Source organism: Typha latifolia, chromosome 7 (genome assembly GCF_019914945.1).
Source record: "Typha latifolia isolate L0001 chromosome 7, TyphaL0001v2, whole genome shotgun sequence".
Classification (NCBI taxonomy): domain Eukaryota; kingdom Viridiplantae; phylum Streptophyta; class Magnoliopsida; order Poales; family Typhaceae; genus Typha; species Typha latifolia.
Window position 1 is genome coordinate 3,577,116 of NC_133092.1, and position 16,579 is coordinate 3,593,694.

Consider the following 16,579-nt stretch of genomic DNA (forward strand, 5'->3'; position numbering starts at 1 on the left):
AAAACGTAGGGCTCAATTTGCAAATATTTACGGGGGCCAAACCGCAAATAGACAAACATGCTGGGCATTAAATGTAAATTCCCCCCACAAGGCTACAAGGAATTGGATTGGGCTTGGCCCAATTTAGGCAAAGCCCAAACTAATTCAAGGCGCCGGAAATGGAAGTCGGCGTCCTCTCTTAAAGCCGTTCGTATGCGACTGGCGTGGAGCACAAGTTAAGCGCGAAATCGGCAACGTCTACTCTATTAAAACTCTCCTCTCCCTCCTCTTCTTCTTAACCCTAACCCTAAACCCTTCGCTTCGCTTCTTCTCCTCCTCTCTCTTCGAGGAGCTCGACGATGGCGAGCTCTGTTCTGCTCCGGTCCCTGAGGCGGCCCTCCTCGTACTCCTCTCTCAGATACGTAAGCTCTTTTCCCTCCTTTGCCTCCTCCGAGGAGAAACGTGTTGATTCGTCCTTTTCCGTTCTTGGAACTTCATCATTTCAAAGGGGTCTTCTTCGTTTTGGATATGAATCTTGTTGATAAGGGCGTCGTGGAGATTAGCTTTTTTACTAATCTGAGCAAAGATGACTGATGGTTTCTTAAAAGAACAAGTGTTAAAAAATTTAATGAGATGAATTAGAAGTGGAAGAACCCGGGATCATATGAATTGAAGGGCTTGAACATTTTTGGGTGTGATCACTGCTATGGATGAGATCGCATATCTGGAAAGGTTTTCCATATTAATGGCTGCATAAACTAAATAGTGACAAATGAGGTCCCCTTGCTTGACGACCCAATCATGAATAGCTAATCCCTTAGTAGTTAGTACCATTATCCATCTTATGTGTGACATGTGAACAACTGAAATCTATTTTTGATACTTGGTCTGGAAAGCTAATCAGAGAAAGATTTGGTCTTTTGGAAAGATAACAGGAAATGATTGCTCGGTTTATGTCCTCACTAGATTTATGTACTCATCTCTTCTCTTCCATTTAACGTATTTAGATATAAGAGCAAGTAAACCTTTTTTTTTGTCTGAAACTTAATTATTGAATTCTGTTGACATCAAACTTGTTTTATTATAGTATTCTCATATTTTATTATTTTTTTAAGACTTCTGAAAGTTACTTAGTGTTTCAATTATTGCCGTATGACCTTGGTTTATTGTCTAGGCTGCAAATGTTAATTTTCGATTGGGTAATACAAATAGCTACTCAAGTTATCGCCAATTCAGTGTTTTCAATGAGTTTTCCAAGCAATTGAAAGGAGAAGCTAAAAGGTAATTGCTATTTGAAGTTCCAATAGTCTGAAGATATTTATTGATTTTACGCAGTGCCCTTTGGGTTTAAAAGTAAGGTGAAATTAGTTGATTCCTATTTGCTTTAATGATTTTTAATTTTTTTTTTCTGTTAATATTTTTCCTTTTATTGGTTTTCTACTGTCCTTGTAGTATCACTACATTAGTAATAGGTAAAAACCCTATTACTACTTTTAAGAACATTCTGAATTACATGATGTAATATTAAAATACTTTGAGTCAGCACATTGATTTGCATGAAATATTGATTGATTTTAATCCTTACAAACTGTTGTACTTTGGTTAATTAATTGCCTGTAATATATTATTCCTTAAATTGACTTCTAGAGTTCACAATTTTAATTTATTTTTGCTAGTTTTTGATGCAATTCCTGTCCCAACTGCGATGACTGGCTTTCTTAACATTATCAAAAATGTAATATCCCAAAATATGCAAGAATAGCTGTAACTATCTCTGTTAATAGTTCTAGGATGCTGTTCCATCTTCCTTCACTTGTAATGACATTAGAATGGAACAAACTGTTTAATCGTTTTAGTGTTATAATTTATAAATGACATGGTCATAAGACTCATAATGAGTGGAATATGTTAGTTGAAGGTCAACCTGTTTGGAAACAAGATGTGTGGTTGATTTAAGTTCAGATCAATCAGTTTAAATTGTCACACTATATACTGGGCAAATTCTTTGTCGTCATAGCAGAGTGCATGCAAAATTTTCTGAAAGTTTATAAGTAATGCTATGATCTTGAAGTTACTCTTTAGATATAAGGAGAGATTAGATCATTAGAAAGATAAGGCTCCAAGTTCTAGTAGTTTGAGATGTTTGATTGATGCTTGCCAGTGTTTATTTCAAGATATAGTGATCTTTCACAAGAGAACATGATTCGTGGAATATTTGATTGTTACGAGCCTATCTTGGATGGAAAGAAGAGATCAAATTGATAGGTATGCTTGATTGGACCTTTGCATTTTTTCTGCATATTCATTTGGTGAAGACAATTTTCTAAATTAGTTGCATGATATGCAATAGTTCGGAGGTCTAGTTGGGTGGAAAAAAGTGAGTGCTATGCCTTAATGTCGTTCAAGTACAACTGGAGAGTTTTGCAATTCTTTTGGTCCAATAATAGGGAAGAAAACCAAAACCTTCCATTGCTAAAAGTGGTTTTGATGTGACTCATGTGCCTTACCTTAAATATGTTTTCTAAAATAGGATTACTATAACAATTATCATTGTTTTCACGCTCACTAGGCTGCTGCGTTTAGTGCAACTGGTAGCTGATATTATGAAGTATAGTTGTAGAACTGAGTTAACTGACTAGCCATAGTAATCAAAGATTCAGCAAAATGTGTAATAAGTTTGGTGGTAGGGCCTCATCAAAGTTTATTGTCAGTAGGTATCTCCCTCATTGAAGGATACTCTTACTGTTCTTTCATGAATTGATCTAACTCAAGAATTTGGAGACTTGCAATTACATGGACTCATAGAATCAAACATTGCCAAGTATTGTTATACTATAAATTTAATTGATCATTAGGAAATGTGTGCATAAAAGGTCCCAAACCTGACCTTGGAAGGTGATATGTGAAGAAAGCTGACTCATGCAAATAATGGTTGTTCAACTCCACTTTGATATAAGTTATAAAATAGTTACCGTTGATAAAGGATCTTTTTTCTTTTCTTTTCTTTTTCATTTTTCTGGTATACATGTGATTTTTATGAAATACTGATATGCTTCTTTTATGTCTCATATGCTTTTTTGTACTTACACTAGTTCTCCTGAATCCTGATCCTTCATATTCTACATGTTTTACTCTTTATTTTCAGTTTCTCTTTAACAATACAACTTTATATGTTTGTTTTTACAACAGCAAGCCAGAATTTCAACAGTCTGTAAAGGAGCTAAATGAAAAAATTGGTGTGGTGAAGGAGGATTTGAAAGTAAGGTAGTTTTAAAGACTAAACTGTGCCTGTTGCATCTATTGATTTTTCTAGCATTGATGTGAGACATACTTTGTATGTCAAAGTTTGCTAACTCTACGAGCTGATCTAATGTTGTGATGAACTGGGTCCTGCAGAACAAAGAAGACTGCTGAGAAGTTATATAAGAGTGTAGATGATGTTTGGACAGAGGCAGAGGCAACATCAAAGAAGGTTGGTGGGTAGATTCTCATCTTGGAAACTTGGAATGCTACTGAATGGGTCACAATCTGCATAGGCCAGTTAATGATATTTAAGCATGATCTGTATCTTGCAGATGATTATGCATTTTGGATGATTAAATCTGCTAAGCCATCATTTATTGCTTGCTTTACGATCTTGTTTATATTGGACATGTACAATTGCAATTTCGTTAATTACAGTTGTTCCCTTGGAAACCTTATTTCCATCTATTTCTAGCTCTTTTTATGTCATGAAATAAATTTCCAAATCTTTGAATTTCATCAGTTTACATTGAAGGGGGAGTTGTTTCACCCAAGATGTCCTCTGGGGTATCCTGTTTGACTGAAAATTAAAATTCTTTAACATTATTATATTGAAGACTACGTTCTTGTCTCTCTCTCTCTCTTGTGGTGTATCTCAGTCTATCTTATTTAGTTCAATGTGTCTTGAATTTTGGTGATATAATTTTGTATTTTTTAATTTGTTTTTCTTTGTGAGACATTTCATTTTGTTTTACAGGTTTCGGCAAATGTGAAAGAGAAGTTATCGACTGCTAGAGAAGAAGTAATTGCAAAGCAATTTCTTTTATGATATCATTGAGTTGTCATTTTTTGTAGGAAAGCTGATTCAGTTCTGTACTGAATCAATAAACTTGTCTTTAGGTTAAGGAGACATTAGGACTTGGAAAAGAAGCAGCATCAACGTCTACCTCTGAATCGACAGAAAACTTTGGTGGAAAAGATGGAAGCAGTGCAAATTTTGAGTCACCTGGACAAACTGACACAATATTTGGAAGATTCAAGTCGGTGCTTTCTTCTGCTTCTCCAATGGTATCTACAGCATATCAAAAAGTGAAGGAAACAAAATTTTCGAACTTAGCAAAGAAAGGATATGACATAGTAAAAGATGAGCTAAATTCAAACCAAAGTCGGAAGAAGCGCATGCAGTATCAAACATCAGCTGCATCTTCTGAGCCAAGAAGTACGAGAACTGATATTGTTATTGTGCCATCTAAGAAATCACGTTTGAGTAAGAAATGGGAAGCATTTAAAGAGAAGGTAAACTGAAGAAGCTTTCTATGAAAAGTCTGTGCTTTACAGTAATGGATTTTGGCTAAGAATACTGTTTTTCAGATGCAAGGTCATCCTGTCTTTAAGCGAGTGAGCGGCTTCAGCAAACCGGTTGTATCAAAGGGGCAGGAGGTGGATATCTTTCTTGTTGTAACTATTTTGCTTGTGTTTATGAGATTTTGGTATAGTCTATTATTTATTGTCTTTGTTATGACATTTGTTATGACATTTATAAGGTTGTCTTTTGTGATGATAGTTAGCAGAAGATGTTCGGGAGCGGTGGGAGACAAGTGATCATCCAGTTGTTCACAAAATCCAAGAGTAATGCATCTATATTTCTCGTATTTTGTCTTTTACTTCTATGTATCCTTGAGGACCTTGCCCTTGTACTTTGTGTGAAATTGTTGTTATTTCATAAGGGTTCATCATCATGGTGTTTTTTTTTCATCTTGTATTAGTCGAAAAGGTAATGCTGAATAAGTTCACAAAGATAATTGATGTCATATGATGGATGACAATTAATTGGGACATATAGAGTTCTTTTCTAGGAGTTGGTGGTTATATACTTTAATGATCCTTCATAGACCCTTTCTTCAGGATTGGTAGGATCTAGTTACTACAATTGCCTCCCAGTAGTTAGTTGCAATTAACAAGCAGCTCTTTAAGTGTACAGACTGCTCTCAAGCCCAAACTTATGTCTTCTGAGTTTCAATTTCTCATTGGCCTGGTTTTCCTATATAGCCTGCTCCTCCAACCTGAATCTGATTTTTCATAGTGCTAGACAGAATCCTGGTTGGTATTATGACTTTCTGCAATCTTAATCATTTGGTTAGCTCGGTAAGGTGTTCTACTTCTAGCAGCATTGCGAGAGCACCATCCTACATTAAAAAAAAATACTGAAGTATTTTTTGAAAGAGTTGACAGTAATCATTATATTTTTAATCTGATTTTCAGCTTGAATGAGACTGTTTTTGGAGAAAATGCTACTGCGCTATGTTTCAAGGAAATCCGGCGGCGAGACCCGTAAGATGCCAATATTTCTGTAGCTATTAGCTAATCATAAGTAATAATTTTTATAGCTAAATATTGTCGCTTTCCCCATAATTCTGCATTGCCAGATCCTTTTCTCTTCCCGATTTTGTCGCTGAAGTCCAGGAAATGGTAAGGCCTGTTCTGACTGCATACCTCAAGGTACTTCCATCTCTTAAGAATTTAGCGACTCTCATATTCTTTTTTGTTTTAATTATTTGTGTTTTCTGAAACATATTCGAATAGCAATCTGCTATTATATTGTTAGTTGAGACAAAAACTAACAAATATGTGGTTTTGATGAACAGGGTGATGCAGAAGCATTAAAAAAGTACTGTAGCCCTGAAGTTATTGAACGATGTAAAGGAGAGCACACAGCTTATAGTAATCAGGGTATTTTTTTTGATAACAAGGTATGTTTGATGGCTGGCTATGTTATATGTTATACATACCAGCAGTTCCACAAAATCTGTCTACCCAACTTTGTCTTCTTTATTCAGTTGGTCACTAGATTTAAATACAAGTAGCCAGTCAAATAGACTTGCAAACACAAATTGTGAACTTGATTCAAAATAGTATTTAGTCAGAAAAGACTGATGTGGAAGTACTTGAATCTTTATTTTTGGTCAGTTGTCCATTCTTTTAATGGAGGAACATTTATCTTATCTTTTGTTTGTTATCTGCATCTCTAATGCTCTTTCATAAGCTGTTAGGAATATGCTTACATTTACTAAGAAACAGATTCTTAATATTCTCTATATATCGTATATATGTTTTGTAGTACTTAGCAAGGTTCTAAGTATCAGTTTCGGGATCAAGATTGACTACACGAAAAACGATAAATATTGGTAGGAATGATCGTATCAGCCATATAGGGATCAAATTATTTTTTAATTATATAAACTTTTAAAAAATGATGTAAAATGCAGGAAAAAATCTTAAAAATTTAGAAAACATGATAGGAAAATAAATATCACCCGTCCCTCCTCTCTTTCTCTCTCTGCGCTGTTGTAGCAGCAAAGGTAGTGCTGTTGTAGCAATAAGGAGAAAATGAGGGAGAGAGGGGAAGGGGAGAAGAGAGAGGGAGGGATGGTAAAAAGGAAGAGAAAACCTAACCAAAGAGGGAAAAACCCCTCACCTTGTCAGAGGTAGACATCGCTGGCAGATTGCTCATCGACTCTCTCCGTTTTTATCAAATTTGTAGGGAAGGGATGCATGGATTTTCTTGTGTTTCATCAGTTCATTTATTGTTTCCGTCCTTTGAGCTCATTGATCTCAGTATATGTCCTATGGCATTGGCCATGAGAGCTTCATGATGAAAATATTAGCTATTTCATCTAGCACGAACCATCTGTTTATGGCTGGAAATTAATATAAGTCTCAGATTGCTGAGAGCCTATTAAATGAATACATTCAGCATGACGATGGGACATCTTTTTCCCCTTGTGAAATTTCCTTGATCTTACTAGGTGCATCTCTTTTGGCTTATTTTAAATTTTTTTGTGTGTTACATATGATCTAATGGAGGTAGATTCTACCTTGATTTGTCAAGGACAATTGATGGCACACACGCAGGTTATTATTGATGCTAATATGTTTTGTATCGTTCTGTCTGGTCCTGCAGATTTTGCATATCTCTGAGGTTGATGTTAGGGAAACAAAAATGATGGGATCTACTCCAATTATCATTGTTGCTGTAAGATTCCTGCCCCTTACTATTTGTTGAATTTCTGTTCTTGTAAGACTACCTGTTAATAGTTTTCCAAGCTCATGGGGTTCTTGCCTCCTTCCTATTCTGTGGTCAGTTTCAAACGCAGCAGATCTATTGTGCGCGTGACAGAGAAGGTTTGATAACAGCTGGAGGAAAGGTAAAAAGATATTGCTAATGAATTTGGTAAATCATATTAATCTGCATGCATTCCAATGTATTATATCCTCTTCTACATGATTGACCTGCAATCTTCAGTGAGTGACTTTATTGGGACTTAAGGCACCAGATGGGCCTCGTTTCCTGTTATACTTTTTTTCTGGGGCTTGCTAAAGAATTGCTCAGACAAATTCGCTTGTTCACTTGTATGGAAAAATAGCTTGAACAATTTTGCATCTAAATTAGAATTCTAAATCCCCTAGACATGTTTGACCAGATAGTATGGTAGTAGCAGGCGTGCACTGGAAGCAATTCACCTAGACATGTTTGACTACATGACATCACTCTTTGGATATAAAAGAGGAAAAGATGTGAGGATTGACATCTACCAAGAGCAATTAGTCCTTTAACTTATCTATTATTTCAGAAGCTGCTAAAATTTTGGCACACTATTCTCATGTTTTGTGAAGCAACTTAATGGACGGAGCCTGTAATCTGGTCTTTACTGTATTCAGTTTTTCTTTCATTTTGACTTATCTGGCTTAGAAATCGAAGTAACTTTCTATGCTATTCCGTTACATGCTGCCACCCTTGTACGGGTATTGAGTGGTGATTATTGTCTTATATAGTCATATAAACTAGTCGGGGGTATCAACCTAATTGTTTTCTTTCGTCTTCTGTTCTAGAATGAGATTTATCTGAGTTTTCAGAACTTTGTTAATTGACTTTTTTTTTTTGTTGACAAATTCTAATAATCTTTGCCAGGATACCATCCACACCATCTATTATGCATGGGCAATGCAACAACTGGACACAGAGGAGCTCGGAGAAGGGGAATTCTTCCCTGTATGGAGACTACGTGAAATGCAACAACTTGGTGTTCAATCTCTTATCTAGCATGGATAACTTGATATTGCACATGGCTTTTAAAATTCTTTTCCTGGGCCATCTGCATCACCAGAGCATTGTTTAATTACTTTTTTTTTTCTTTATTGTATCTGATCTAATCTATAATCCTGTATTCTTTTCTATTTACTATTTTCACCTATCAATTGATCCATCCTCTCATATGGAGGCTGTAACATATGTTTCTTTTGGCCTACGCTTTTGTAGGGTGTTCAAGAGGAATATATCTGATTTTTGATGTCGATCATTTAACAGAGGGAACTGTATATGCTTTCGTGTAACAGTTGAGCTGTTAAGACTTCCAAAGCTGCAGATATTTTATCATAATAAATTATCTGTATACATTTTTATTTTGGATATTTCATTGTTTAAGAGTATCCTTAATTTAATTCAAAACATACAATTTTCAGCATCAAAATTGACCAATTTATTAACTCTGGTGTGATGTTTCTATATGTGTACGTGTATCTCCTCTCTTTGCCTCAGCAATATCACCTCTCTGCAGCCCAGGTTAAATGATTTGTGTGCTACAGCGGTACATGGTTGTATGATCACAATACCCGTCATAAGAAGTTAAAAACTGGTATGGGATCTAGCTAATGTCTTCAACCGTTACCCTGTACAATGACAATTACCTGTACAATGACAATCAAAAAAGTAAGTCCATATAAATTATATTACAAGGAAAAAGAAAAAACCCTCTAAAACGAAAGCCAGAAACAGACTGCAGGGAAAACTTTGCTACAAGATACAGTTTTTGCAGCGGTAGAATGGCAAACGAAAGCATTTACATAGTACTCCTAAGGGGGTCATATTATCTTATATATGAAGCGAGCTCAAGTTCAATTCTCCGCTGGCGTGGGCTTCCTTGACCCTCTTATCGTACTCGTCATCTTCGTCTTCTTCTTCCTCCTCTTTGTTCTCCTCATTCTCTTCCTCCACATCCCCGTCCGAATCATCTCCACCCCATCCGTATCCTGAGATGGACCTCGACGCCTTCGGTATAGTCCTCGCCTCTTGTACGATCTTTAGAATGTCCTCGAAGCTTTGAGCGGAGAATGTCGGTGCGGTGTTATCCCTCTTATAGTAGAAGGCCTGTGCCGTCTCCGTGAGCTCCCTCGGCAAGTTCTTCAAGAACCATGGATGACTCCTTATTTCCCTTATTGTGATCCTCTGGCCAAACAGAGACAAACTCATTAATTCTAACCGTTGATATTTCACTCTGCCTTAAACCACTTAAAAGAGAAAAATACTAGAAAGCCTTTTCAATCATTACCCGGGCTGGGTTGACAACGAAGATGCGAGCAATGAGTTGCCTGCAATCCTGGGAGATGTGAACGTAGTCTGGAATCTTATATTGAACTGACATTATTCTCTGCAGGAAAAAATGAAGAAGAGATCAGCAAGCAATTGAGCTGAACTTTTTGTCAACATTTCAGGTAGTAGATTTAGATCTGAGAAGTTGCATGTTGGAAAAAAGGTATTAGTTAGAATAAGATATGGGGTGAAGGGTTGTGACTGAGATATTTACCCCGATGGTCTTCCGGAAATTCTTGGGGTCGTCTTGGTCCTCAAATGGGTAGGCTCCCACCAGCATCACGTATAGAGTTACTCCACATGACCAGACATCTGCAAGCTACATTACCATGTGTATTTGAAATCTAAGTCAGCAACACAGCTACTTACGGATAAACTAAATGAAAGTGCAAAAAATTAATAAAAGTGAATGGTGATCTCCCTCTTGTAGGTTCTAAAAATCAATATGCTTTTATAAGATCAAAGGTCTATGAAAACTTGGATTGAGGTCAATATGGTGGTGAGAGATAGTAATCAGAAGAAAAACTCAACGTATAAACTAATAAGATTGGAAACAAAAATTAAATTATTTGATGACAATCATTAATCTTTTTTATAAAATAAATAAATAAATTGGAATTCAGAGCTGCATTATTCATCATATAATTAATTAACATGGATGCAATATATGTTAGTAAGTTAATTAACAACTTAGCGTCCTCAGATAACTTCACATGAACATTAACTCGCTGTTCCTCGAACAATTATGATTTATGAGCGTCGGATAAAACTACTCTCACACTCACACAAAATATCAAAATCCCAAAAATTTAGTTTCCTTTTTTTTGTGTATAAATATTCTAGTTTAGAGCAAAGTACTTGATGAATACATTTCTTCAGTAAAATTTATCTTCCAGCACAATAACTATTGCTACATGCTAGACTGCTACAATCATATAAGTTTACATATAATCCATCCATGGTGGGTAAGATCCATCATTATTTTTTTCTGAATAATATAGCAAACCATATCAGTTGAGACCCAAATATCTGACCTAGTTTTAAGAGTCTTCCTCAAGCAACCCATCCAAATATCTGACTTACTTTACAACTCCATGTGACCATGAATGACAAATCTATTAGACCCAGCCCAACTTTGGCCATTCCAAGTCATTAAGCACATCAATCTAATTCACTCTGTTCACCGATCTAATCCAACTCCTTGCAGCCACTGAATGTAGCAAGCCTTAATTAGAGCTACAAAATTGACATTAGGAACGCACGATTATCCTCTGAAGTTAAGTACTAGGTCAGCAGTCACACCCGCAGAAGGCCACAAGCTAAAGATACGGAAACGCAATGTGGGGACAAAACGGATCTGGAGACAAGAACCATTCAGCATGTGGTTGATGGTCCATATTAACCCAATGGTCCAAAGAACCCAACCTTTTTAAGTCTCTTTCTTGCAGCACATCTTACCGCATAACCCAAAGATTCCCCCCACCACCACGCGCTGGCAAGGACTACTTTTTTCTGTGATCCCTCACCCACCACCGGAGTCTCGAGCAAGCACACCCAGTAAGGGTTTACTGCCCCTGCGGAGCAGCATAAGCAAAATAAACTCCCTGTGGGGTCATAAGACTCGTGTATAGGACGGGATGGTACTGGCACGTGGGAGGAATGAGGTGGGTTGGAGATTGTGCAGTTATCCACCCAAAGTGAGGGCATATTCCCGACCCAATCACCAAGGCAGATCTCGTTTTAAAAGTAGAGGCTAAGGATCACCAAAATTAACCCCAAAAGGTACGATTCAGTCAGGAAAATGAACTCAAGCTTCCTGGGTAGTTAATCATATTTATATCATTGCATCCTAAACAAAGACTGCTGCAGCAGAATAATTTTACTGAAAAGCTATCGAGTAGGATTTAAACTGATACCCTCCTTTTACACCCAATACCCTTTAACCAATTTGACCCACCACAAAGTTGTATGGGTATGAAACCATTGCTCCTAGTTCAATTACTCTTTTTTACCATAAATGTTGCAGTGTTTATATAAAAATAAGTTAATTCTATTTAGCTCATCTGAATTATTATATTTTTATATACATTTTCTAAATTTTTTTTATTATATATACCCACTGACCTAGAAAAAGATTTTAATTCAAAGAGTCATGTAGTTATTTTATTCCCTAGTTGAATAGTCTATTTAGATAATAAAAAAGGTTCAGAAGAACGTAGAATACGTTAAATACCAAGTGACATAGTGTATTTATAAAACATTTCGACAATCTTTTCTGAAAGAGCTGATTCTATATTATCAAACTCATTTACCCTACTAGCTCAAATTAGTAAAAAGAAAAGAAAACTCTATTTTGTATAGATCCACCCTACAACAAAAACAGCAAAAAGAATGACATTTGTGTGGTTAAATTCCTAAAGACACTACTTTAAAATTTCACTTGCTAAAAAGTACAATAATTTATAGCAAGAATTCTTCCGTAAGGAAGCTTAATTTATCTAATTGATTTAAAAACTCCGACAGGCATGTAGGCATCCGTCTAAAAAATTAAGATAAAATAATTCTCTTTAATTTAGAATAGTTTTATAAGCAGTCAATTGCAAAGAATTGAGAAGTGAGAAGAATTCGACACACCTTGCCGTCGTACTCTCGGCGCGCGAGCACCTCCGGCGCGATATAAGCAGGCGTACCCACCGTCGACTTGGGCCTCGAATGCAGCACCGACGACTGCTCCGAAATTTATAGTCTCCCTTTTTGTAATTAGTACTTGAAAAAGGCACTCAAATGCAAATTTTCAAACTAAAAGTAGAGAGAAATTACAGAAAGGACCTTAGAATAACCAAAATCGCAGATCTTAAGCATCGGGGCCGGGCTCCCATCTAACAGCGTGTTCTCCAGCTTCAGATCTCGATGGCAGATTTGCTGATATAACCCAAATTTAATCACTAATTAGAAAACTTTGTTATATTTCTTTAGCAATTTTTTTAACACATTTTGCTTTATAATTCAATTTACCATGAAATGGCAGTAGCTGACGCCGCAGATGAGCTGCTGAAAGAAATACCTTGCCTACAACACAGAAAATTCTTTAGAAAAAAAAAAACCAAAAAAAATGAAGAGATTTTTTCTTTTAAAAAAATTATTTTAAATTTAAACCTCGTCTTCGCTGAATCTTCCGGCGTTGCAGATCCGCTCGAAGAGCTCTCCGCCGGCGGCGTACTCCATCACGATCGCCAGGTGCGTCGGCGTCAGAACCACCTTTAACACAAAACCCCCTCAAATTTATAAATCTCTCAAACAAATCCAAGAAATCTACCTTAGAAGAACCTAAAAGAATCGCCACGGGAAAACCAATCCTTCGGATCTCAGACCTCCTTGAATCGAATGATGTTCGGATGCCGAAGCGATCGGTGGTTAATGATCTCGCGGAACACGTTCTGGTCGATCTAAAACGAGAAGAAAACGAAAGAAACGTTCAGATCCAAACCCCGGTTCCCAATCCAAAGAATCAAGAAGAGATCGATCCCCAAACCCGATGTCCTCGCTCGATGTACTTCATGGCGACGAGCTCCCTCGTCTCCTTGTTCCTCATCAGCTTCGCCACCCCGAAGTTCCCCGATCCGATGTCCCTCACCGTCTCGTACTTCTCCATCCTTCCCGATGCAGGCGCCGACCGAGAGCCCGCTGGATTTGGTAAACGAATCCGGCGAAGCTCTCACCTCATAGCGATGCTTTCTGCGAGGAGGAATCGGAGGTAGGAGACCAGAAGGGTATCGCGGGGATTTGGGCTCCTCGGGCCACGGTTCTCGAGGTAGGGGAGGGAGGAGAGGGCGGCGAGTTCGAGGAAGAATGAAAAGCTGCGGGAAATGTTACAGGTGGCGGAGGCGGTCTCTCCCCTCCCTGCGGAATAGAGGAAGTTATTCCCCTTGTTAATAACCATCTCTTTTGCATCTAACACCTCGAGGTCTATAAATTTCACAAATCGATCTCCCAATAAAATATTTTAAATCAACAAAGTCCTTTGCATCATCATGACTACTGGCTACAAACACCAAGAAAAAAAAAAGATTTCTGGGAAAAGAAGGGCATCTAATTTGTACTAATTATACCCTACGTTGATTACTTCCAATGCCTCTCAGAAAAAGGAGCTATTATAAAAATATAGATAGTGTTCGTCCACAAGGGCGTCAATGCACGGAATAAAATGGTGCCTAGCGAATAATTTAGATATGTATCTATTCTTACGTATGAAGGGATCGAATAAATAATACTATACTTTAAATACATTTATTATATCTATAGCAAGACATAATTAATTGGGCTTGAGCTTAATAATGAGCCGACTCCATTCTACTCAAGACCTAAAATATAATTAAAATTTTGAATATAGTTCAATTTATTTGCATTCCAATTTTGTTAACCAAGCCTAATCGATTCAATTCAAACTTGATCGCGGCTAGATTTAGGTTTGAATCTGTAGTGTAATTGATTGATTTATCTTGACTCGACCTTAAAATTTAGCTTGGTTTAAGTTCGATCATAGCTCGGTTTGTGATTTGCGAGTTCTTTGGATGACCTTTGTGTGTCACAAGGAAAGATCTCAGGGGCTTTTCTGCAATAATGTGACGACCTACCCTAAGGACTAAAATGTAAAAGACATTTACCCATTAAAATGGTTGAACCATTAAAGTTGGGCTTATATTTCCCAAGATGAAAGTCTTGAAATTGGATGGTTCGGGTTGAAGGAAATGTGAATAATGGGGTGGAAATTGGAATAACTTCTAAGATATGGTGGATTTGTTGGGTCCCAAATAAAATAAATAAATTTATTACGTAGTGGCAATGCCACATGGAGGAACCCTAGAGGATATCACTATATCAGCAAGGTATAGAATCTTGCATTCGTTCCAATCTATTAAGTAAACTTTTTAGAATTATTTCTAACTATTTAGTATAAATTTATTTTTTTAGGTCTATCAAAATATCTCAACGTCAAAAACCCTAAAGAAACCTTAATTATTATTATTTTTTTGTCAATGGATAGCTCACATCTCCTCTAATCCAAATTATAGTGGACCCTATCAACATCTCCTCTAATCCAAACTTTGGACCCCACCATTAGGTATTGTGACCATGTGATGCATGACCCCACAGCACTAGTGACCAGTGGCAGTAACTCTTGTAAGGAGGTCTCATTAGCCTACTTCAAAGATTCTGCCACACTAGTCTTCTGTCTCCCTACCATTTCATTTCACATCCAATAGAATAATACTCTATTTTATTTTAGACAAAGTAAAGATCCAATTGTCACAAGATTGAGCCTGCACTTTCTTTCTTTTTTTTAAAAAGAATAAATAAATAAATAAATAATACCTCATTCCTCCACCTAGCCAAGGTGGCCAGGGGAGTGGAGGAGGGGGAAAGCCCGCAGCAACGACGGGGAGAAGCTCTCAGTAGAAGAAAAAGACGCGAGCGATCCCCTAGCAAAGAGCTAGGGCTGGCCTGAGAGAATAAGAATATTAATTGAAATATAATTCTCCATTCCACTTAATTAAAATAAAATAAAAATTACTGTTCTCAAACAATATAAATTTTTAGAATAACCAGTCAATTATTATACAAGAAGTATTAAGATATCGACTTGCCTTGTCATCTTTGTATGTTCTTTTTCCATCAAAGCAAATTGTGACTTTGCCTCCTTTTTTTCTTCTTAACAGCACAAAATTTGCAACTTTTGAGGTAATATGCGTGGGCATGGCATGAGCTTAGCTTGCTTAACTTTTAGCTTCTGTACTAAAATTTTTATTGCAAAAAGTTAGTAGGTGATGATCTGGAGAGGGATTAGTACATGAGTAGAAGAAAACCACCTTTTTGTTTATTTTTTATTTCTCTGCTATTTTTCTCCTATGTGAGTCCAAATACATCCATTTCAGGCTCAATATATTACAATTTGCTTGTGATGAGTTGGCTGATGTTAAGTAGCACACATTTAAGGAGAATTTCTAGTGGATTCTTGTGATATGATATCATGGAAACATGATTACTAGAATCGAGATACTTATTATTAACTTACTAATTATTTATTTTAAAATTTTAACCTGTCATCAAATGGCTTCTGAAAATGAATTATAGGGTTGTACCTTTCTAAACTCTCTTATTTACATATATAATCCTCTCTTTTATTTGCATGCATAAACCCTCAACATAACTAATAGTACATTAAGATAGATTGTATATATATATATATATATATATATATATATGTAAAAAAAGTAAACTCAACGGAATCCATGCAAAAACTATGGATTATGAAAGGTATATATACAAGTATAAAATTTGGAAAGGTAAGCACAAGTAAAATTTTTTTTGGAGAGGTATACATTAAAAAAAAAAATACTCTAGTAGTGTTTGAAAATAGGATTCTAACTCCAGACCTCTGATAAATATTTCATTTCAGGGATTGTATATCATATAACACTAGTAGCTAATAAATGTAACATAAAGCATAAAGCTTGCTCAGCTCAATCATCTTTGTCCTCATCTGTTAGGAACTTGCCGGTCCCTGTATTCAATGCTGAAGAACAAGAAGAAGAAGAATAATTATATGATAGAAATTGAAAAATTAAGTGATATATTTTTTAAGACTTTTATATAATTGCCACCCAAAAATTTCAAAAATATCATAATTATCATCAAATTTATTGTGCTCTTTTAAAAAACTTAACCACAGAGTTAAAATATTTTAATGACAATTCAAATAATTTAAAGAATATAATAATATTTTAAAAGTTTTAAGCTAATTATGTAAAATTCTTTTTTTTTTCTTTGCATGTATACCCTTTAAAGATTTTTATTTGGGTGCATTCTTTTCTAAATTTTATAGTTGTGTTGGGTGTATACTCTTCAAAACTCATAGTTTTCAGTGAATAT

The 16,579-nt window shown here is 36.1% G+C and overlaps 2 protein-coding genes across 3 annotated transcripts; one reads left to right on the forward strand and one right to left on the reverse strand.

The window, feature by feature from the left end:
• The first annotated feature begins 98 nt into the window (after nucleotides 1–98).
• Nucleotides 99–8,691, forward strand: LOC140792557 (mitochondrial import inner membrane translocase subunit TIM44-2). 2 transcript variants are annotated; one of them, XM_073143626.1, is made up of 14 exons: nucleotides 99–401; nucleotides 1,154–1,260; nucleotides 3,169–3,243; nucleotides 3,376–3,451; nucleotides 3,980–4,024; nucleotides 4,123–4,518; nucleotides 4,594–4,662; nucleotides 4,787–4,851; nucleotides 5,485–5,553; nucleotides 5,649–5,721; nucleotides 5,868–5,972; nucleotides 7,184–7,255; nucleotides 7,365–7,427; nucleotides 8,192–8,691. In XM_073143626.1, exons 1-14 carry the CDS (start codon nucleotides 339–341, stop codon nucleotides 8,321–8,323), a joined length of 1,410 nt encoding a protein of 469 aa, XP_072999727.1. In that variant the 5' UTR covers nucleotides 99–338; the 3' UTR covers nucleotides 8,324–8,691. The 2 variants fall into 2 exon arrangements, with proteins under 2 accessions (XP_072999727.1, XP_072999728.1); XM_073143627.1 differs by lacking the exons at nucleotides 99–401; nucleotides 1,154–1,260 and adding an exon at nucleotides 2,122–2,244.
• A 284-nt stretch (nucleotides 8,692–8,975) lies between these two features.
• On the reverse strand, nucleotides 8,976–13,776 carry LOC140792558 (serine/threonine-protein kinase SAPK7-like). Its single transcript, XM_073143629.1, has 9 exons — nucleotides 13,182–13,776; nucleotides 13,021–13,095; nucleotides 12,806–12,907; nucleotides 12,665–12,718; nucleotides 12,479–12,571; nucleotides 12,284–12,376; nucleotides 9,864–9,968; nucleotides 9,609–9,707; nucleotides 8,976–9,505 (listed from the first exon to the last, which is right to left on the reverse strand). Exons 1-9 carry the CDS (start codon nucleotides 13,299–13,301, stop codon nucleotides 9,152–9,154), a joined length of 1,095 nt encoding a protein of 364 aa, XP_072999730.1. The 5' UTR covers nucleotides 13,302–13,776; the 3' UTR covers nucleotides 8,976–9,151.
• Nucleotides 13,777–16,579: the final 2,803 nt, after the last annotated feature.